Genomic DNA, 23,759 nt, shown 5'->3' with positions numbered 1-23,759 from the left:
ATACCTCATGTCTTCAAATCCAATTGTAAGCACCATAAGGGAAGTTCCTGCTGAGTTACTGGTCATATTTTCCCTGTAACCTGCAATTTAAGTCCTGTATATGCTCTGAAAGGTCAAGCTGTCAAGTGAAAAGTAAAACTTTACCCTAATGAAGAGGATCTTTTCTCCCACTCGGTATCTTCCTTGCGAGAGCCTCTCCACACAGAACTTGCTCGGGCATTTGCAAGGAGGATCTTCAGAAATCCGTTTCACCTGAAATAGAAGAGCAGGTAAGTTCATTCTCCTTAATCAGGTTGCCTTTAGATTAATTTGTTCCACGGGTTCAAAGGCCCCTGAACCATGAATGCTTTTAAATTTGTTCTATATCAGACTATGGACATGATGTGAGCATAGACATATCACATTAAGTCTTAACTATGTAAAGGTCAGGCCCTGAAGGCACTTTGTGAAGGCCAGTAGCTGCACTAAGGCATAAGCTGGATGATGACAATGATAACGATGCTGGAGGATAATCACAAGCGAATCAACCGGCAGCGTAGGGATGACGAGCTGGGTTCTCATGTTTAGAGGATTAAAAAGATCACGTACATTGGATTGTCAAGATAAATATATTGAGAACTCGAATACAAGGCACGTTAACATAGTCTATTATGATGAGGAAACATATAGACATAGTCTATATGTTTCCTCATCATAACTTTAATATTAATTTTACCCATTTTCAAAATAAATGAGAATGTTAAAATTATTATTATTTAAAAATGAGACTATTTAACCTTATTTTGAACCCTGAGACTTTCTTTAAGGAGTCATCTCTAATTCATCCAGACTAATCCAGCAATTCACTCCTCAGTAATTCCCACCTGCCAAAACCTATTTCTGTAGCAGTATCTTACAATTTATATGTATTTTATAGAATCCATGTCTGCATATCAGATTTTCCCTATTTTATCTATCTCTGTACTCTTTACAAAACACATACACTAAATGATAAGTGCATAATGCTTATAAATAGTTGTGACTATTAAAGACAATGTTTAGTCCATGATTTTAGGAATAAGGTTTATTTATTTATGTTTTCCTTGGTTGGGAACCTGCCATGCTGTGTCTCATAACTGTCCTCTCTTCAACTAATCAACCAACCAAACAACCCAAAAGAATAATATGTTGTGTTCTGAGTCAAAATTTCCATAGAAGACAGATCTAAATAATGTACAGCCTACATTTGAGAAGCTAGACAGAACAAATTTAAATTCTGAAGGGATTGGCTTGGACACCCCTTACCCAAATTCTTGCCTCCACAAAGATATGATTCCTAGAGTTTTGTCATCAAAGCAATTCAATCATTTCATCAAATAATTCAATGTCTGACTTCAATCAGTCTTCCACTAAGAAAAAACTGTGGGAAGAGTCACGCAGGAACTCACTTGCCTGTTGGAGTAAAGGACTTAAGCATCTTGGTTTCCCTAGAATAAGCAAGGTTCCAGAAAGTATGGAAGCATAAGACACTAGAGGGGAAAGCTAGAAAGAGTGGGGGAATCCTGAAGCAAAACTTATATTAAGATAAGTTTGGATAAATAAATAAATAATAAATGGATAAATAAGCACAGGGACCTACAAAGGACACAGGAGGGAATTAGTGTGACAGATTAAGACTGCATTCAAAGAATTTTAGAGATGGCTTTCATTGAAAAAGTGAAGGGACTGTCTAACATCGTTATGTGAGTGATTAGGCCCATGTCTTTGAGTTCTGAATTTTCCATACCATATGATACTTGGGCCATAGATATATACACCCACTCCCCCAGTATTAATAGAATCCTATCCCTAGGGATTCCCTTCTATAATGCAGACCCACATTCTGGGGTGGGGGTGAGGTCACAGGACCAATGAATGTGTGCTGTCTTAAGTGTTGTAAGTGTTCCTCTATGTGTATCTCCTTCAATATGTATTTATAGACATGTTTTAAAAATATAAATGTGAGGAGATATGGGGATACATGTATATGTATAGCTGATTCACTTTGTTATACAGCAGAAACCTGCATACCATTGTAAAGCAATTATACTCCAATAAAGATGTTTAAAAATAAATAAATGCTAAAAAAATATAAATGTGTGTGTGTATATATATATATAAATATATATATATATATAAAAATTGTGTTTATTGCATACCATTGCTAGAAGCAGTACAGTTTTCCTTAGCACCACACTAATTCCATGAGAAAAGAAGGAAAGGAGGGAGGGAGAAGGACTTTGGCCACCCTGAAAAAAAATCCTACAGTCAGCATCATAAAAGCACATGGCCCAGACTTTAGGAGAGTCATGCCTGGCACAGCTTTACCACGATGTAGTAACTGAGCAGACAGTAAATTGGTGTTCAAGTGGTTCCTCTGCTAAGAAATGACAATCACAAGTATGGATGGAAAGTATTTCCATCTTGAAGTGTTTTTAGACAAAATACAGAAACTATTGGTACCAAATGAAATAAAATACAAGAAACACTTTCTCAAGTGGCCTGTCCTTCTCTAATGCCTTCCTAAGCTTTGAAAATATACTTGCTTTTTAAGATCAAGGGCTTTTGTGTGGCTGTGTGAGAGCTGGAAGCAGAAATGGAAGAGACAAGGCCAGGCTGTGGGGAGTTAAGTAAACAGTGACTGATGACATCTTGCTTCTTACATTACCTTGGGGTAAGTCAGTCTGGCAGGTGTTCTGATTTTGGCCAGGAACCCAGCCAGCTTTCTGTTGAAATGGGATTTCAAGAGGAGCCTGATTACTCAGAATTATACTATCTCTCATCCCCAGACTGAGGAAGTTGATGGAGAAGAGGAAGAAAGTAAGAATGGCTTCTTAGAACTGTATTCAACTCATTGTGTGGGAACAGGCTGAACACGAGGGCACTAAACCTGACCCCATCATTTTATCACAGCTGAATCACTCTATCAGGACATCAGGGGAATAAATTAATCCGAATGGACTCCACTGTGCTTCTCTTACAATGTCTGGCTTGATTAAAGAAGGTGGGATGTATTATCCACATAAAAGGTCACCTATTTTGTTTTTCAATTTTCCACAATTCTCCTAAGTAGCAAACAAAGAAATGTGAGGATACATTGAAAGTTTCAAAACTGGCAGTTATTGTTGAAACTGTTCACTGGAATATGACATCTTAGCACGGGAATGCGTCTCTTTCTTTTTCTTTTTCCTTTACTCTTTTCTCCATTTTTTTCTTTTTTTTACTCCCCTTCTTTACTCTCCTTCTTTTTTTTCTCTTTTTTTTTGATGTAAATAATAACTTTGCCAGAGTAGAAATAGCCAATAGTATTAACTAAACACAGGAACTCTGCAAGCAATATTTTATATCCCTATTCTAAAGAACATGTTGGAGTATATGAATTTCAACTCCCCAATGGCTATATATGCCTCATATGCAGTGAAGCAGTTGCCATAGGAACTATTTCCTTTTTATATCTGACATATGAAGCTCTGATTTAAGCCATTAGTGAGGTTCATATGTTTTTTCTCTCTGTTCCACTGTCCCTGAAATAAAACACTCAGTGAAAAACTATCACTTAAACAGAATGCAAATATTTCAGTGCAATTTCCCCAATGTAGAATGAAGAAGACTGTAAGAGGCTTCTGTGGCCAAATAAGCATGGAAAACTCCGGGTTAAACAAGATCTTATTATGGAACTCACTAGTGCCTTTGATATGCCAGAATGCATTGCCAAACTCTAGGTAGGGACTATAGTAAGCTGTATTTCTCAAACTAACCTAACCATGGAATTCTTTTTCCACGGGTCATCTGGTGGTGTGAGTGTTTGATTAAACATTCAAACTAGCATGAGAAATGCTAGTTTGAAGGCTGTGAACATAGTATTCTAGCTGGCAACAGTATAGAAATATCTGCTTAGAACATTTCCTACATTCAATGAAAACCCCTTCACTATACAGATGGTTATGTTTCCAAATCCTGACAAACTTTAAAGCTTCTCTGAAACCCCCTTCGCTGTCTCCAGCTAAGAGAACAGAACTTGGAGTAGGGAAGAACAATCACAGAGTGACAGTCTTGCCATTTTAAGAGAGTCCCTATCCCAGCTACCTCTTCTGAACTGGAGAATAGGTAAAACTTTTCCAAAATCCCTTTCATCGTTGTTTCACCACCTTCTCCCTCCTGTCCTTCTTCTCCCCTTCTCAAGGATGAGGGATGGCCACATGTGAGACAAGCTGGTGAAGAAGGGGAACCATTCTAACTACTTTTCTCAGGCTCATGGAAATGGTTTCAAGGGGCAACATCTCCTCGCTCTGCAAAGCTACAGCAGAGCTGAGAAGTGCACATATTTCCAGAGCACATGGCCATTCCAGATAAATAGAAAAAGGGAGAGTCTTTTTTAAACTTTGATTACCCACATTAATAATTTATCCAATAAGCATGGTACTAGATATAGCTGAATAAAATATGGTCCCTTTCTTTGAGAACAAGGACCATACCTAGAGAAGAATAGGTATGTATGCCCAATAAGGTAAACACTTCATTAAATATATAAAAGTACTTGAGGTACCAAGGACAAATTTGTCAATTTTACCTGAGATGAGAGATGCCAAGAAAAAGCTTTCTATGGAAGGCCACACAACCTGAATTTTAGAAGATGAAAAGGTGTCTAAAAGTAGATTTCAAAGATGAGCAGTGTGAGGAGGCCAAGTGAGGAAAAACACAGGGTATAAAAAATCCCTGGGAGTCTGGGATTAGAGTATAGGTTTACAATAGATACATCAGAATGCAAGAATGAATCCATAGGGCAAAAAGTCTGGGAAAGACAAAATGGGCCACAACATGGAGGGCTTACGTGACACATACCTGAGTCTGGGCTTTACCCTGGATATTATAGAGCCCCTGTACAATTTTAATCAATTCTGAGTTGCGTTTAGGTTGATCATTCTTATAGCAATAAAGTTCATGGAGAAGAATTTCAAGAACAGAGTGGTCAACAGTGTCAAACACCAGAAAGTGGTCTCATAATCTGAGGACTAAAAAATTCATTTGATTCAGTAATTCATTCATTAGGAGGTTAAGCGTCAGACCTCTGACTCTAATGCATTAAAGGAAGAGAATGGAGGTAACAGCTGAGAGGAAAAGGACTAAGATCAAGCACAGTAACCCCAGAAAAACACTTTTATGAGAGAAAGACTAAAAGGAAGATCTTACTCTAAAGTAAGTCTAATCAAAAAAGTATAATTGAGAGAGAAGAAAAAATTGTTCTCATCAATATATAAATAATGTGCCATTATCTACTATTAGTACAATGTTATTCAATTACCTTACAAAATAAAAATGAAACAGCAGGATTCAAGACATGTGACTGATCCTCAAAAACATTCCTGTGATTTTAAAATCCTTTTAGGTGTATTACATTAAAATGCCCTGCCTAGCCTTTCATTTCTGAGTGGATTGAACAAAGGGAAACTAAATTAAACTGGTATTGGATAAGATACCTTGATGGGCTTAGTTTATGTGTGCTACACTTAGCAGAAATGCGAATTCTCGATCGGTCAGACAAATTGCTATATTTCTGCTCATTTAAATCTGCAATATAGGTTATAGTGTCACATGGAAGAAAGAAAAGATGGGGGAATCTTTCTTTCTGCATCCTACAGCACCAATCAGCAATTTCCCCTGCTCTTTTCAGCTCAGACCCTTGGGAAGGAAACTCTCAGCTACAGGCTAGCTGTCCTTTTCAATCCTGCCTATTCCTTATAACTGGCATTATGGTTGGGGCTAGTTTCTAAGAACTCTCCTTGTGTATGTGAGACATACTTCAGTCTGACATCCGCGCGGTTTCCATTTTTTATAAAACCCATAGGTTTTTGACATTTACACTCAAGACATATGTGCTGGGAAGTAAATGCACACACAGGACACACTACTTAAGAGACAACAGAAGTAGCCAGAGAATTTTATTTCATCCTGTTTACTGTTACACCCAGAATCTGTTTTCTGTAATTATGAGGGTATAATGAAAATATTTCCTAATCTGCCAAAGACGGTGACTCAAGCACTCTGAGGGATGGTGACCTCAGAGAGTTAGACAAAATTAGGTTGGAATCTAAGCTCCTCTCTTCCTCTCAGCAGGTAATTCAACTTCAAGTCTCAGGTTCCTCAATAAGAAACCTGCCCTAAAGATAACAAGAGCACTTGAAGAATACTGGCAGAACCTGGCCCATAGCAGGCAGTCAGTAAAGGGCAGTTATCTTCTCCATGGTATTTTGCTTTTCCTTCTTTAAAAATCCTCAAGTCCCATGCCTCAGGCTTCTTATCAGTGAATAAGGAAACAGGAACCAATAGTATCAAGGCTTAAGTGTTTTCAAAGACAATTTTCAGGAGGTTGACTTATTATCCTAAAATTTTAGATACTACTCAGCAGAATTAAATGATGCTTTATTTTAAATAAGTGGCTCAGTTTTGAATCTCAAAATGAATTGCAGGACTATAAACTTCCTCATAGGATTTTAAAATAAATTTCAATAACATTGGAATAGGTAAAGGTTAGATTGATAGAAAATTGTACAGAATGAGTTTTGAAGTTCAAAAAAGACCAAGTGTTGATAAGAAACTTGACCAATTTCACTTACTGCATCATCCAGTAAGTTTCCCGTACTCTTTTTTCCAGAAGACTTTGATGAAGGAGAAGGTGAAGGAGAAGGGGCAGAGAGTGTTTCTTCTTGTTCAATTTCTTTTTCCAATTTTATCAAACCAGGAGGCTCCACACCATACCTTTTTAAAAGACACGAGATCAATACACATGCATACGTTGTAATAATGATACACTGGCCATATGTTGCATTCAATTATACCATAGGACCAAATTGCTGACTTTTCAAAACAACATTAACTTTTCTCTGGCATTGAAATAGTATGTTCTTAAATTGGCACCCTTTTAAGCAGGGAAAAACACACACACCCCCATACATACATACATATATATTTATAGTTACATATACATACGCATATATGTTTACATCTGTATATGAACATATAAATGAATAGATGCATAACATACTAAAAGTAAATTAAAATACTCCATATAATATATTAATGAGTCAATAACATGAATTACCATATTAATTTAGTCTTCAGCTTTCAGATTTACTAGCTTTAATGATATTAGTGCTATAATTGAACTCCTATTTTGAATATAAGCTTGTTAAAAATGTAAATAAAATCAGAGAGTCAGAGTCAAGTTGAAAACAGCAATTTCCCCAAATAAATGTCCTTAAATGAATTAACAGAGAAGAAATTCACTCTTACTTGTATATCTTTATGGACCCAGAACAAGGTAGAATGGGTAATACAGTACATTGGTTATGCTTTTAAGAACAACATAATGAAAGCATGTACAGTATTACTGAGAAAGAAAATGAATAAACAAAAATAATTTAGAATAACAATATGTTAAAAATTATGTGTTGTAAATTATAAATGCCACAGCAGTTCAAAGACAGAGATGTAGTTGTTAACAGCATTCTAATCTCCCATATTTTTCTTAGGCTAAGTTTAAATTTGGTTTGGTTTCCTAGATGCATATCAATTGTACCTAGGTGAAGGAGGCCAAAGATAATTCGAGAATTTGAGAATTGGGAAGGATCTTTGGGTTCATGTAGTTATACCCTTTCATTTTTACAGAATAAATAAAACAGATCCAGAGGAAATATAGAACGAGCTAGGAACAGAATAAAGATGCAAATCTAGGTTTTCTTCAGGTTTTCTCTGACATTTTAATCAGGTGATCACATGTTAGAAAGAAGAGGAAAAAGTCACTTGGAAATTTTTAAAAAATAGGCTGTGGATTACCTACAAAGTAAATAACCTATATAGAGAGAATAAATATGTTGGCAATATGTCTAATACCTTAGAGAGAGTGAATAGTATATTAAAACATCATTAAATGTAAAAGCTTAGGTTATCGTCTTCCTGTTCTAATGGCTTGTTATTTTAACTGACATCATCACACACGTCAGGTGGCCTTTGAGAGCTGGAAAACTTATATCAGAATTCAGTACGAAACAGTTTAAGCTGGCACAACTCAGATAATAATTGCTGTTTTGCTAACTGCCTCTAGTGAACAGAGTAATTTTTAGTTACATAAATCAGTAGCTAAAAGACTTTAGGCACTATTTATCACATTTCAAACCTTTTATACAGATTAGCCAGTTAACAGGACATTTGTAGAAACATGCAATAGACCTCAGATTCTATAACAGTAGAGACTGTCTGATTCACAGCATTCCTAGCAGCCAGTGTAGATCCTGGCACACAATAGATACTTTTTTTGAATGCAAAAAATTTCCATATTCTCATATAACAATGAGTTCAGGCTCCAAAGCTGAATTAGATTTCATTGTTTTGGATCTTTAAATGCATATCACTTTAATAAAACATATCGACATTAAATGTAAATAAGTGTTTTACCCCCAAAAAAATGTTCTTCTAGAAAACTTTAAACCCTATTCAAAACTAAAATATATTTTTAACTTTCTAGTACTCATTAATTACACTTAACTCAACCCAGCATCTCATTACTGTTGACAAGTACCAGTAATATTCACTTGAAGATTTGGGTATCATTCTTCCCTGAGGCAGACTTGAGCTAACTATGCCATTAACCTACTCTTTAAATTTAGCAAATCACTTAACCTCTAAGAGTCTGTTTTCTCTCAGGAAAACACAGATGAAAGTGGCCTGTCCTAGAGGTCTGATGTAGCAGGAGAGAGAGAGAGAGAGAGAGAGAGAGAGAGAGAGAGAGAGGGAGGGAGGGGAGGAGGGAGGAAGAAGAAAGTTAAAAGAGCAACTGTTACTGAATTCCATGTGTCTGGAACTTTTGGGCATCTTGACATACATTATTTCTGAGTCTCAGTTTTATTTCACTGTAAAATGGAAATTCTAATTCCTGTGTTTTAATACAGTTAGAAGGAATTAAAACAGTATCCATTACACTCCCAGTACAGTGTCTGACACATGGCACCACCTCCGAGACGGCTGTTGATAACTGATGTATCAAAGCTTGCACAACCAGGAAACTGCAGCATTGAGGTCCTTTTGCCAAAGTTTTAACTTTTTAAAAAATACCACCCAATGAAATTATGTAACAGCCTCAAAATTAAGATGTAGTGTTATTACTATTGTCATATTATTACTATTGTTGGTATCCTTTACAAAAAAACTCACCGCTTTCTTTAAATTAATTTTCCTAGAATTGTAGGATGGCAGGAATATCTCAGTGCTGGAGCATAGCAGAACAAGTTATAAATTCATTTTTGCTGCTAACTCGCTGGATGAACTTCAACAGGCAACCCTTTTTAATCCCTCTAGACTTATGTGAATTCTTAGTTCCATCAAGGTATAACATTTTGCTACATTTAATGTTCTCAAGGTAATAACATAAACTGGGCAGTGAAGCTAGAGGAATTTAACATGCTAGAATTCACAGCCAATTAAAAGTCAATCATAAATGAAAACATCATATTTGAAAGTATAAATTGGGTCAATTGGAAAATATGATTTCATTTGTAATTGAAGGTGGATTTATACCACCTTTCAGGAGCAGGCTGTTTGGGTTGCACAATTTTTTCTTTTTCTTTTTTTTAACAAAGTGAAATAATAAGAAATATGTTATTAAAAAGTAACAACAAGCTCCACTCCATGTTGAATACAAAACAAAATTTGAATGAAGTTGGTAACAAAGTCATACATGGAAAACTTTGCCCTGGAGATTTTTCTTTATCTGGGAATGCTGAAAATTAGCTATGCCACTGAACATAGAAAATCAACACTAAGCCCCAAATTTCTGCTTAAATTGGCTTTTGAATACTTCAAGCTGCCTAAGGTACAGTCAGCCAATCCTGAAATACACACTTAAATGTGATTCATTGGCTTCCTGTCTGTCTGGAGGTGTCAACAGTCTGTAAATCATGAAATTCCCCTTGGGTTGGGGGCCTGCACCTGAAGCCAGCTTAGTTACCAGTAGGTCTTTTTTCTGCTCTCCAAAAGGCTGCTTCATTCTGGTTTCCATGATTAACTCTATACCATTCTACATTTTGATTTTGTTTATAAGGTTTTCAAAAATTTATAGTGTTTTCTATTCTTGTCCAACTACAAGATTTCAAAGCTTTGCGGGAGAAGGGGCAACTGTTGCTTTCAAACTGAATAAGGGTCAACTAAAGATAGCAAGAAGGTTGAATCCACTAAAACCAAATCTTTGCATCTGTATACCCCAGTGATGTGAAAGTAGGGGGAATACTGAAAGGGCAATATCATATTATCATTTTTTGGTCTCATTTCAAAAATGCAAAGTGCTAGGGAAATGGTCTTATGGTTAATAACTTTATGATGAGATCTTAGAAATGGACTTTTCATTTTTCTGGCACAGGATATAGCTTTTGAGATTGGTCTAGATGAAATAATTGAGCTCCGAAACTAAGCCCTGAACTAGAAAATTTACTCAAACTATTTACTGGACTATAATTTTCAAAGAAAAGACATCTGGAGCCTATTTTACTAGAGTTGGAGGGATAAAGTTTAGAAACTCCCCCTTCTTAAGGCATACAACAGATAGTTTATAGATTCTTGCAAGATGGTTTTTGCCCCATTTTTTATTCTGTTTTAAAGTTATTTAAAGATAGATTTAAATTTGGATGGAAATTTCACTCATATGAAAACAAATTTTATTCTTAGCAGTCAGAGTCAAGCTCTTTAAATAGGATGAGTTAATTAATAAGCCTTGTATAAGAATATTTTCTTTTAAGTAACATTTCATTAAGGCATGGATTAAAATAGGGGACTAACAAAATTATTCACAAAGCATATTTCTTTTGAATGGTCATAAATTTTGTTGAAAATGAAGAAAACACTCAAAAATAAAAATATAAAAAGCTTCCCTCTGATGTTGACTATTCATCATAGCCCCAAACCAAAATATCAAAAGTCTTTTTTTTAGTTTTATCATAAAGCTAATCTTAATTCTGCAGTCTTAAAAAAGGTTGAATTCATAGTAACTTTTTTTAAACAATGAATATCAAAGCACCCTCATTAAAAAGATCTTTGAGGTTTTATTGACCTGTTTTTGCTGAGTGTTTTATTTTGCAGAAGGCAAACATGCATATTTTACACACAGAAACTGACATGGTTTCTGAAATATTAACAGAGGGATTTCACCCTCCAGTGATGACAGCTCTGTTTAGTTGAAAATAAAAGGAAGTTTCACCCATGAGAACAAAAATAAGTGGTCTCCTTCACCCACCCCACAGCTCTCAAAGGAGCTTCATGGAGTGTTCCCAGGCAAGAGAATACAGCAGGGAATTAGAAATATTTAGTGAATCATTTCTAAAGTGATGTTGATGCTTTTAAGATGACATCTATGTAATTTGAGAAATAAATGTTTAGAATCAAGTGTAAAGAAACATCATCTATCAGTGGAAAAAACACAGAACTCGCAAGGTTGTATTGGGATTTTGTTATGGCCAAACCTCATCTGTTGTGTGTACAAATTAATGTTGTGATTCTTGAGAGCTCTCCGAATACCACTTCTGGTTTTGTCTAATGCTGTCTTAATTCAATAATTCAATACCTCTGTCTTAATTCAACTCCATAGAGGAGTACAGGGAGGAGGAAGCACACATACAATGATCTAGATAAAGGTTTAATATATCTAAAGAAAAAATTAGGAGTAAAATAAGATGGGAATGATGAATTTCCCTTTTTTCCTTCAACAATTATGCTTCAACACAGGGCTAAGGTAGTGATGTTTGGGTTTATTGGGTTACTGATTTTAAAGCACAATTGAACTTCCATTAAAATTTTGATAAAATCTTCAAATGTGTACAGAGAGAAACTTAAATAGACATGTATACTTAAATGTTCAATCTATCCATTTGGCATTCAGCTGTTTAACCTTATGTTGCACACAAAGGTGATGCCCTGAATAATCTGTTAGCATATTTTTTTCTTTTTCATGGGAAGTGTGCAATACTTCACATCAGTTAAGTAGGTGAAGAAGATAAAAGGCAAAAATTACAAGTTGAATATTGTAACGTATTGTCTTAATCTTTAGATCACTGCTTTGTGAAATTAGTAATTTTCTTTTGTAATGTGAATAATCTCTGCTTTTATCAGTACACATGGTCATAAAGTGAGGTCAGAAATGTAGCCACCCATTCTTATTAATAATAATAATGATGATGATGATGATAATAATAAAGAAGGCAGAGAAAACTTTTGGAGGTGATAGATATATTTATGGCATAGATTGTGGTGATGGTTTCATAAATGTATACTTATATCCAAACTCATCAAGTGGTTTGCATTAAATATGTACAGCTTTTTGTATGTCAACTGTATCTCAACAAAGTGGCTTAAAAAAAAAAAGAATGGAGCAACCCAGAATATCAATTTTAAAATATTTGGGGAAAAACACACACAAAGCACTTCATATAACGCTTCACCTTCAAATTGACCAGGCCATTATGATTCCCTTTCATTAACCAAGATATTAATTAGTTTTATATACTATGGCAAGGGGCAATTCATGACAGACTCAGACCCGGAGGAAAGGTGATTCCTAAGGGAATTTTGTCATTGGATAGCATGCCTTCTTCTTTGATGACTCGGTCATAGTTAAAATGTTTAGTTCAGCAGGATTCCTAACAGTGTTCAGATAATAAAGAGTATAATTACAAAAAATAAAATAAATCCAGAAAATAGGTAAATAATGTACACTAAACAAGAGGAAAATGACAACTCCCAGCTAATTCGGTAGATAGCACCACTCCTTTTTACCTCTATCACAACTTTCAGAATCATGATGCCTGTTTGATCCACATATTTAGGTTATCAAAGCACCAAAATAGAATCTGGCATTTCAGAATATTCTAATGATATAATTAAAATAAACAGGTAAACAAAAAGTTTTCTGCCTAATCTCCTATTACCCAGGAACTCTAGACAATCTTTCTTTTACTCTAGCATTTCAGGGGCAGCAGCTCATTTACTGAGATTTTACTTTGTGTGTATTCCTCCTTCCTGTATTTTTAATATCACCTTTCTTAGGGGATATCTGCTGAGCCCAAGGACTCAAGGCTGAGTCCTTTGATTCATAGCTGTTTGTCCTGCAGGCCAGAAGGCTTAAGCATGGTAGAGGAGTGGCTTAGCTGAGTCCTAAAAGCAACAGGTACCTTTGTCTTGCTCCCTCTCAGAACCCAAGAAAGTGACAGCATTGAAGGGGAATGGGGTTCTAAGAAACAGTCAGATACTATGAACTATGCCTGAGTAGTAGAGACCTGAGTGGTCAGAAGACAAGGGGACCCTCTCCACAGGCTGTCACACAATATAGCTGGGAGAGGTGTGGGAGAAAGTAGGGACATCCCTAAATTGATTTTTTTCACTCCTTATTGAGTGGAGCCTCATTCCTATTTAATTCAAAATTTTAAAAATTAAAACAATCTCTCTCATCCAATTATTATGATAAAGTAAAATCCATACCTGATGAACAGTTTGTTAAGATTATGTTGACTATGATGTTTTAAAGAACTTGGGGTTACTTCTTCTGATTACAGTGAATTTTCCACTGGATCAAAAAAAGGGCTATTCCTTGGCAGCAAGTTTTCTACCCATTGCTGTAATATGCTGATGTGCTCACCTTGTATTTTCTTTTCTTTGATTTTCTTTATAGCTCTCCCTTTGAGAATTAACACCCAGAGCACACTCTTACTTTGTCTTATTGGTTCATCTGATCTCAATGCTAGAAGTATAATCAGATCTGGATGAGAAAACATCTTCTAATTAATTCTGAAGTTTTATTTTGCATCAAAATCTATTCAAACATTTATATATTCATTTATAATTCTTTGGGCTTTATAAAACTGTCAGAAGCCTTGTTTGAGGATTTGCAATGTAATAAGGAGAAGACATGAAACCAAATCAAGTCAGCTGAGCTAATAAAGTCCCTTCCCCTACTTATTTAGCTACAGTTATGATTTCTACAATTACTTCTTGTTTTTCTTTTCTAGAAGAAAAAGATTCCAAAGATATCTCTACATATGAAGGATAATATTCTATCTTTTTCCAATCAAATTATGGAGAATAATTTTAAAACTATCCATCCACTCAGGAGTAGAAACCAAAAGAGCTGAGGGATGAGATGTTAAATGGGGAAAATGAGGAAAAAGGAACAAAAGAAGAGGCTGAAAATTGTTCAAGAGTAAACAGGAAGAGAGGGATGAGGGAGCTGAGAAAGAGAGAGAATAATGGGAATAGACTTTCCACTAAGGAAAGCATAATTGTCACATACAATTTCATGTACAAGATCCTTCCCAGCCTCCCAAGAAAGAGTTGCAAGGAAAATGTCTTCAATTAAAGGATATTTAGAAAATGTTTAAACATAGTGACTTTGACAATAAGGCCACGATGTTAAGAATATTGGTGGTCCACTTTTAGTTTGAACAATTGCTCTCGAGATGTTCATACTGATCATATTTGAAGGAGTTGCTTCTCAACACCTAGGTTAAACATCAGCGATGAAAAGGCAGCAAGCTTCTCAGCTGCTTGGATGCTGAGATGGTCAAGTCTTAAGTAGCGGCAGTAGTATGACCTACCTGGCTGCAATCCGGCCAAGCTCTAGCAAACAGAGACACACTTCTCTGGGTTGCTTGTGGAGGACTGAAAGACAAGACAAAGGTGGACACCTTTACAATAGAAAGGACAGTAAAGCAGCTCAATGGGGAGCAGGATGGACTCCCTCATCACTCGTGGTCCCAGTCAATGAGCTAGTCTTCATTCTGACATTCATAGAAACCATCCTATTCCACAGTACAGTTAGCTTTACTACAGTCCTAAAGCAGTTTTCAAAACTCTTTGCCCAACTTCCTCCCCAAAAGCCATGAGTCTCAGGAATCCCACCCTGAAAATATTTTCTTCAATTAGTTAATATTTGTAAGTCAATATTGGAAACACATGTAGCTATAATTATGATATAAATAGTTGATGGATACTTAAAAACAGACAGCAAACATAAGACTATGAAGCAAAGTCTGGTCTTTCAAAAATCCTAACTCTATATTCACCAGGGATTTTAGCAGAAATAATGCAATGAATAAGGATTAAAAATTACACATCATGGTCCTTTGTTATCCTCCAAACAACAATGTCAAGTGAGCCCTCTGAAACTTGATGTCTTCTCCTAACGAAATTTGACTAAATGATACTTTAGAAAGAAACACTTTCAACTGACTGAATTTTGTAAATATGTACAAATACATACCATCAGCCAGTTTTGCCCATAAAATGAGCAAATTAGAAGATGGTTCTCTGCATTGATACTTCTTTTCTAATATAATATGATTACTTAATAAAGCTGCTTTATCAATTGCTCTGTACACATTCAGTAATGTTGACAAATCATACTTGCATTTGTTGAGCCTACCAGAGGAGTATATACTGCTTATATTTTTTTCTTTTTAAACTAAGATTAGAGAATTTTTAAAATGTTATTATATACAGCACCTAATAAAGACAACAGATATTGGGGGGAAAAGATAGAATTGAGAATGGTCTTTACACAGACACAATATCCTGATAAAAGAAAATACTAGCTTATTGATAAACATTAAGAAAAATAGCAATATTGCTTCAATTCTTAAACATAGAATTTTATAGTAATTTAATTTCCCAGCTTTATTCTATTCCCCCACTTAAATATCTAATTCCTTCTCTCCACAGGTTTAGGCAATGGCAGTATTTGCCACTGACACCAGAATGGAATTTGTTGGGAGTGTGTGGTGAATAGAAAAATACATTTACTTAGATTATAAAAGTATATGATTTCACTTGGCTTTAAACAAACAAAAATTTATTATCTTGCTATAAAATGTCATCTTTAAAGCTTTTAAAATAAGTTCTAATATCATTAGCAATGTTTATTAAAATAGAATTGATTATGGGAAATCTGAATTACAGAATCTTTCCATTCTTGGTAATATAAATTTGAGTTTCAGCTAATGCTTAGTGAATTGTCATAAAACCCAGGTTGGGGAAGTCTAAAATTACTTTTAACTAAAGGGGCTTAAAGCAAAGATATTTACTACCTCCAATTTCAAGTGCACCATTAGCTGACTCTGGCTGAATGATACAACTTTTGATACATTAAATCGACTTCAGTGCAATGAAATGTACAGACTGTAATATGACATAGGCATCAATTTCAAACAGAGAACAATAACAAACATCACAAAACAAAAGCAAACAAATGAAAATCAATCTTCTTGTCTAGATAATCAGTTTCTTCTGATTTGGACTTTTTAAATCCTGTCCATGGTACAAAATAACAAACAGGAAAAAGGAATACATGAAAGCTGAGGAGAAGATGATGTTTAAGGCCCTGCTATTACCCTCATCTTCAGTGACAGCTGTGTGAAGGAAGCAGCTAAAGCTCAAGGAGACTTGGATACAATCTCATGCATTTTGTGATGGAAACAGTGTTAAAATATGAAAACTATTAGTGAACTGACCAAACTGTGCCAATATGCAGTCAACACCAACTCTAAAAAGCAACACCTGACTCAACTATCATGATTCTTTAATCAACGTATTGTACTTATTTTGAGAGTATGTAAGAATTGGAAGTAAATACCAATAGATACATTCAATGGAAAATAAAATTCATTCTGAAGAAAAACAGTAATGTGGGTAATGTAAGAAAGACAATGTGATATGTAGGATGCATTGCTATTGTGTATTCAGCTATCAATTTAAAACAGCCTTTGACTGCCAACACTCAAATGTCGAATCTACCATGGACTCATTAGAAAATCAATTTGGCAAACTGAAAAGTAACTGCATGATTCTCCTTTTTATATCCTTAACAGAACCAGCTTATAAAATTTAAGACAAATAAACGTCTCACTCAGCATCATTCCTTAGGAAAATGATAATAGAAAGATGATGTTTTACTTCCTAGTTTTCTTGGAAGTGTTATCTTTAATAAAGCAATTGCTTTATTGCTTCAAAACACACCTATAATATTGTCTCACTTGTTAATGGCATTTTGAATATTGGGCATATCATGCCTGATCCATAATGGCCCAAAATATCATGTTTGATGACTTGTAAGCAATGAATGAGTTAAATCTGCAGAGAGGCATAACAGCACAATGACAAGAACAGAACAGAGTAATTACTCAGTAAACACTATGTCTCAAATTATCAAGGATGATGACAATTATGTCGTGATGATAATGGTTGTGACAATAAACAAACTGAATAAAGGCTAAAATCTTACCTAGCATATTTAGAAAAGGCAAGAATTTAAATTATGTCAAAGTTTATTTAATTGTAAAAGCAAACACTCTTACCTTATTCTATAAAATTAAATTCAAGAGTCTTTAAGTAGTATCTACATTATACCAAAGAGGTGACTGTGTTTGGTTTTTGCACTCAAGCAAGTTCTAAACTAAAGTTAACAGATGGAAAGAGAATAGTGACCATGGGATTCAAGCCACAAAGATCTGGGTCTGAATGTGAGCTCTAAAATTTACTAGTTTGTTATTTTGGGAGATTATAAAATCTCAGTTTTCTGAGGGAAAATAATGGTGTGTATCTTGCAATATTTTTGTGCGGATTTAACACAATATTATTTGTGTTATTCTTAGCCAATGCTTGGCACATAGAAAAGACTTCCCAATGTTAGTTTTCTTTCTTTATTATTATTTTTGTTGTAAATTATTTGCTTAAAGATTATCTTCATTTGGCTTAGCTAATATTAATACACTCATTTTTTTTCCTATAAGCATTTTTTTGTCTGTGCACCTGTCATGTGTAAGCCACCATACTAAGCAGTGGAAGAAACCTCAGAATTAAAAAAACTACTATGGATAGATGTGTATAATTTAAAGCAGTTATTATAATGAGTGTATTTTGAATATTTTGTCATTTATATTATATCAGAAATAGTTAATTCTAAATTTAATCAAATTGAAGTTTAAGTAGGTCAATTTGGCCAGCATATATAGACAGATATAAAGGAGACAGCCTATCATTATTATGCGTTTGTGCTAAGTATAAAACTTAAGTAACAATTACGTTAGAACATGTCATTTTATGAAACACTAAACATCTTACTGTCAATTTTTCTGCATCTCTGGGAATAAAATAATTTAGATGAGCCCATTTTCAATAAGTTACCTAAGTTGATTATATACTGTATATATGAATGCATGTTTTTGTCAGGATGATTAGAAAGACAACTTTTAGTGTATTGCATTTGAACTAAAGCCTTTATGTTGAGTTGTATGTACTACTCATTTTAAAGACATTTTACTGATTTTTCTTTTCAAAAATATAAGGAAATTTATACTTATATTGAGGTTTATGGTAGGAAACATTTTTTTCACTCTATCATTACAATATTAATATGGTCTTTTGCTTTGAGTTGTGGTTAGAAGAGGGGATCACTATGGCTTTCTTTCCTCTGAACAAATTCTCTTTAAAACAAAAAGCTGTCTAGTCACTGGTGATTATTATGCAAAAGGTCTTATCATTGGAGGCTTCTTTTTAAATAATCAAAACTGTTTCGAAGAAAAGTATAAGGCAGAACACCTCTGGGAAAAGCAACACAGATTCCTGTTCAAAATATGTGGCAATCTTATAACCTAGATTCTGTTAAAATCTCATGGGCATCAAATGTCAAATGGAATGCTGCTAGCTCCAGGAATAGAAAATGAGACCTTCTGCTAAGGCAAGGGGTAGAGTTTTAATGTCACAGAATCTGCAAGGATAAAATGCATTAGACCATGAATGTATAGTTTACCTATATATATTAAGTTTCAACAGATGGACAAAAAATGAAAATATGAAAATTTCATTATCTATTTGGTTTATATACATTAGAGGCAATAATATTCATGTTGGTTTTAAAGGAAACTATATTTTAGATTTATATTTAAGAAGAAATTTGCAAAACTTTTATTTTTGACTGAATATTAAATTGTGAAAATATCATAAATTTAATAGCTTCCCACCTCCCCAGAGCAGAGAACAGATTCTCATACTCAGAAAGAGTGACATAGTAGAAGATACAGTAAACTAGATGTCAGAAAACTGGCTTCTAGTCCAGACTACATAATTTTCTCATCTCTAAAACATGCCTTCTACTTGCTCTTTCTTATGAGGTAATTTTATGGTTAAGAGCATTTGGTATATGGTAAACACTCAACAAATTTTACTCCTTTGCTACTTAAGTGATGGTCCACAGACCAGTAGCATTGGTATCAGCTGGGAGCTTGATAAAAATGCAAATTATTGAGTCCCACCCCAGATGTATTGAGCAAAATTTACATTTAAGCAAGGTTTCCAGGTGATGAATATGTACATTAAAGTTTGAGAATCATTATATTAATCAATGTTATGATTATTACAATAAACGTCAATTATAATCCTATATCTATTTTGGTTGAAATATTCAAATGTGATTTGATATATGGAACATGCTCTAGAAATGTTTAAGATAATAGTGATGATGATGATGATGATTATGATGATGAATGGAGGAAAAAATAATTTAGGAATTGGATTAGCCCTTAATGGGTATTATGGGCATTTATCACCTACCAGGATCTATAAGATACAAAAGATGCCTCCCAAGAAAGTAAAGGGATGGCTCTCTACATCATGTCACTCCCAGAAAGTCACACGCAGAAATCCTTGAGTTTAAAGGTAGGGAGCAATTAGGAATAGCAAAGAAATTTGGGTGCCTTTAAACTGATCTGAGGGAGGCTAAAGAGAAGAAAAGGCAAACAAGAATAAATCTCACAAACTCATGAATGCTGAGTGTGTGTGTATCCAAATTTCTCAGAATCACTGTTCGCATTTAAAACAGGATACAGCAGCCGTATAATTCACATAAACAAAGAGAATTCATTCATAATCTCATTAGTGATGGAAGATGTATAGAATAAAATGTAGTTAATTGCCTTTGCCACTAAGTCAAAAAATGTCCCAGAGCAAGGAGTGTCCTTTCTGTCTCTAGCACCCAGACCTTATGTGAAATTAATGGATTAAGTCCCTATCACTCAGAGCAGCAATAGGAGTCAAGAGTCTCTTCTAATTTGGTTTTTATTTATATTTTACTTTTCCTTTTACTTGAAATCATCATATGAACTTCTAAAATTAACTCATACGAAGCATAACTTTCTGTAACACAGGGACATGATCTTTGAAGGTTAATGAAGCTGAATTCAAATCCTAGCTGGGTCACTGAGAAGCTGTTAATATTGGGCAAGTTATTTAATTCTCTTGGTCCTAACCTAGCATTTTCATTATAAAATGGTGGTTGTTGGGAGAGTAGATATGATAGCACATGTGCACTGCTAGGCTACCCTTACTGAGCATATAACTGTTGTTATTTAATATTGTACAGTGAAAATTTGATTCTGGAAAAGCTAGAAGGCTGTCCCCTTTCCTAATTCAACCCTGACTCCATCAGATCCTTGATACTGGGAGACATTTAGTTCTCTCAATCAGATTCCATACTGTACTATCCTCATTTACATTTTTTTCTGACATATGGGCAAATCACTACATTTGGAAAGAGTTTCTGAGCTCAAACTCAGAATTAAGATGCTAATAAAGTACTTTATAAGAACAGGTGTCAAAAAATCCAAAGTCTAAAATAAATTGTTCCTGGGGAAGAAATAATGTGAATATAAATAACCCAGAGCTAATTTGGTATCCTGAAGTTGTTATTCTACATTAATATTAATAAAAGTAATATAACTTTTTTTCTACGGAAATACTCTTATAGTCCTCAATAACAGACAACAACAACCACAAGGGATGATTTATCAAACACTGGAAGGTAGGCATAGATTCTTTTTCTGATGCAATATGTATAAAACAGAAAATGTTAATGTTTAAAAATCCACACACAATCCTTTTCACTTTTGTGCAACATCAGACCAATACTGTAGGTAGGTCAGTGCTTGACCAGTGTTCAATAGAACAAAGAATTGTATAAAACTACTCTTCAGAGTCATGCATCAAAAGAAGACAGTGCCACACAGCAAACACAAATACAGAAAATAAAAATAAAAAACAAATCACACACATTTGCATGCTAGCACAGCAGATAGCAAACCCTTTTCTTGATGAGTAGATTCTTTCTCAGAGAAATAGATGAAGAATAGTCACTGGCCTCCAAATCCTATAATCATCCAATAATATGATAATATTGACACAATTACAGCAAGGAAAAAAATGTGCGTTTTTCAAATATTCCCTCCCCCATCCTTTTATCTTTTTCCAACTTCCAGCTCACTGGAATGTACATAAGTAAAGCAAAATAAACAAAGCTCTGAGGAAAAAATTAAGCTAACTTAACAATTTCTAAATCAGTGGGCTAAAGTAAATCACAAATAATAAATCCTCCATGCAAGAGTATCACTAATTTAAGGAAATAGTTTCTACTTAAAATATCTTAGAAAAAAATCATATAGGAGCATCAATTTTAGGGCTCATAACTTAAAATTTTTTTAAATTGAGAATAAGCCATAGATTTCTGGTCCTAATGTAAAACAGCCCTTATAATACACTGATGTATAAAATACACTGATGTATAATATACTGATGTCAATAAACCTCTATGCAACTTAGTTCAAATTATCTTAATATAAATAAAATTGTTCATGTTTCAGATTACATGCCATACCTGTTTACGGTCTAAAGTGTGTTAATAGAGAATTGAAGAAGAAAATGATATTACTTACAACCCAATTACTATTTATCTTACTTTCAGATTCTGAATATAGTATTTTATTGTTATTTACTAGATGTAAATGCTGAGACCTCATGTTCATATTATATCATAATTTTCCCATATTCTTAAATAGTCTCAAAAATATTATGAATATTATTTTTGCTTGGTATCTATGAATGACTACAGTTTGTTTAAGCTACCACCAAATAGATTCAGTTCATCCCCTTTTTTACTCTTATAAAAAATGTTTCAATAGACATTCTATTGCTTATCTCTACTTACTTCCTTCAAATAAACTTTTAGAAGTAGAACAACTTGATAAAAAGATATGAGCACTTCTTAGATCTTACATAATGTCAAATTGCCCTCCAAAGAAGGCATGCCAATGTCCAATTTTTTTTCAGCAATGCATAGAAGATCCCACTTTCCTCTATACTCAGCACTAAATATACAATTGTTAATCCTCGCTAATTTTTCATAGTTTTTATTTGCATTTGCCTTATTACTAAGGTGTCAAACATTTTTATCTCTGTTTTGGGCTTTTATAAGTCTTTTATGAATAAGCTGTTCATGATATCCATTTTTCTATTGTCTCACTTCTGAAACACTATTCTGAGATATTAGTAAACTTATAATCCAAGAACTGACATTTGACAGAGGAAAAATTCTCTCTCAAGAATGTCTTAGAAGATAAATGGAAGGTTACACTCTGTATGTGATCGCGTCATGTGGCATAGAAAGTTATCTGCCAAGAATCAAAATGACAAGCACGAGAGAAGCATATGGAATAAGATGCTGTCTATACTCCTTAGTTCATCCCTGGCATCCCTTCCCCACCCACTGAGATTTCTTGTCATTAGCTGTTGTGGAAAGGGAACAGATAGAGTGAGTCATGAATTAAGATCCTCCCGCAAATAATCGTACAAAAAAAGCACTGCAACAGAGGGTAACGTATCAGTTGCCACAAAGATAAGAATGCTTTATGCAGGCGAAGACCTTTGAAGAGCTAAAGACAGAAGCCTCTTGATACACATTCAGTACAATGATCTACTTTATCATTCATTCAAACAGATTTTTCCCCTTCATCAGGGCATCTTGTCCTTTTATTTGCTGTTCAAAACACTAGGACACAAAGGATGCTCTTCATCTTGTGTGCTACTGAAATGAAATCTTGAGGTAGGGAAAAAAGAAAAAACCCTTGCCCTAAATTCCCTTTCAAAAGTGAAGTGTGAAAAGACATCAAGCAGAGTACACAGTATTATTGTTGCAAGAAAGTCAATTCTGCAAGTGCAGCGGCTCAATCACTTCCTCACCCACAAGTGAATAATAAGAAAAATCCAAGGAGAATGGGTCCCACTTGGGGAAATGGAATTTCTCATTGGCCTTCCTCCTGATTATCATTAACATCTATGGGCACAGCTGTTTCCTTTCTCTGAATAATCCTGAAGTCAATTCTATAGTATTGGCTCCCTTCTTCCATCTCCACAGGGCCTACTGTACATCACCTCATGCCCTATTCTGAGTAGTAGAAATTTCAAATTTATCTTTTCATTGAGTAGCAAACTAGAAAGCCTAACTATTTGATTTAGTTTGGTACTGAGAGGATTCAAAATTATTTTAAAAATTTATAGCCTTGAAAATTTGGTCTTATTAAACCTTCTTGGCTATGTAAATACATTTTAATTGCAAGGTATAAGTGAAGTTATACTGTAGAAGATAACCAGAATCAAAGATATTTTAACAAAATACTCAACAGTTATGACATATAAATTATCATGTATTTAATTTTTATATAAAAATTTCTTGTTTATAAAGTCAGCTTTTTTCAAACAGGGTGAAGAACTCGACCATCTAAAAATTCTTCATGACATAATTTTATATGCTACAGAGTATGTATTTATATACCAGGACCATTGTTACATAAGCTGCTTTATGCTTTATTGTTTCAAAATAAAATGTATTA

The 23,759-nt window shown here is 34.4% G+C and overlaps 1 protein-coding gene across 14 annotated transcripts in view; it reads right to left on the bottom strand.

Moving 5' to 3' along the window:
• Positions 1-23,759, bottom strand: part of GAS2 (growth arrest specific 2) — a 159,992-nt gene that overhangs the window by 51,586 nt on the left and 84,647 nt on the right. For all 14 annotated transcript variants that reach the window (XR_014267937.1, XM_082476712.1, XM_082476715.1 and 11 more), the window contains 3 exons: positions 14,646-14,709; positions 6,633-6,774; positions 145-252 (listed from right to left, as the gene is read on the bottom strand). Coding sequence is in view for 13 of the 14 variants with exons in the window: in XM_082476712.1 (XP_082332838.1) it covers positions 145-252; positions 6,633-6,774; positions 14,646-14,709 (314 nt within the window). In the remaining variant the exon portion in view is untranslated. The remainder of the gene's footprint in view (positions 1-144; positions 253-6,632; positions 6,775-14,645; positions 14,710-23,759) is intronic.

This window comes from Balaenoptera physalus, assembly GCF_965194825.1.
Source record: "Balaenoptera physalus genome assembly, chromosome: 10".
NCBI classification, from domain to species: Eukaryota; Metazoa; Chordata; class Mammalia; order Artiodactyla; family Balaenopteridae; genus Balaenoptera; species Balaenoptera physalus.
This window is presented reverse-complemented; position numbering and strand designations above follow the sequence as displayed.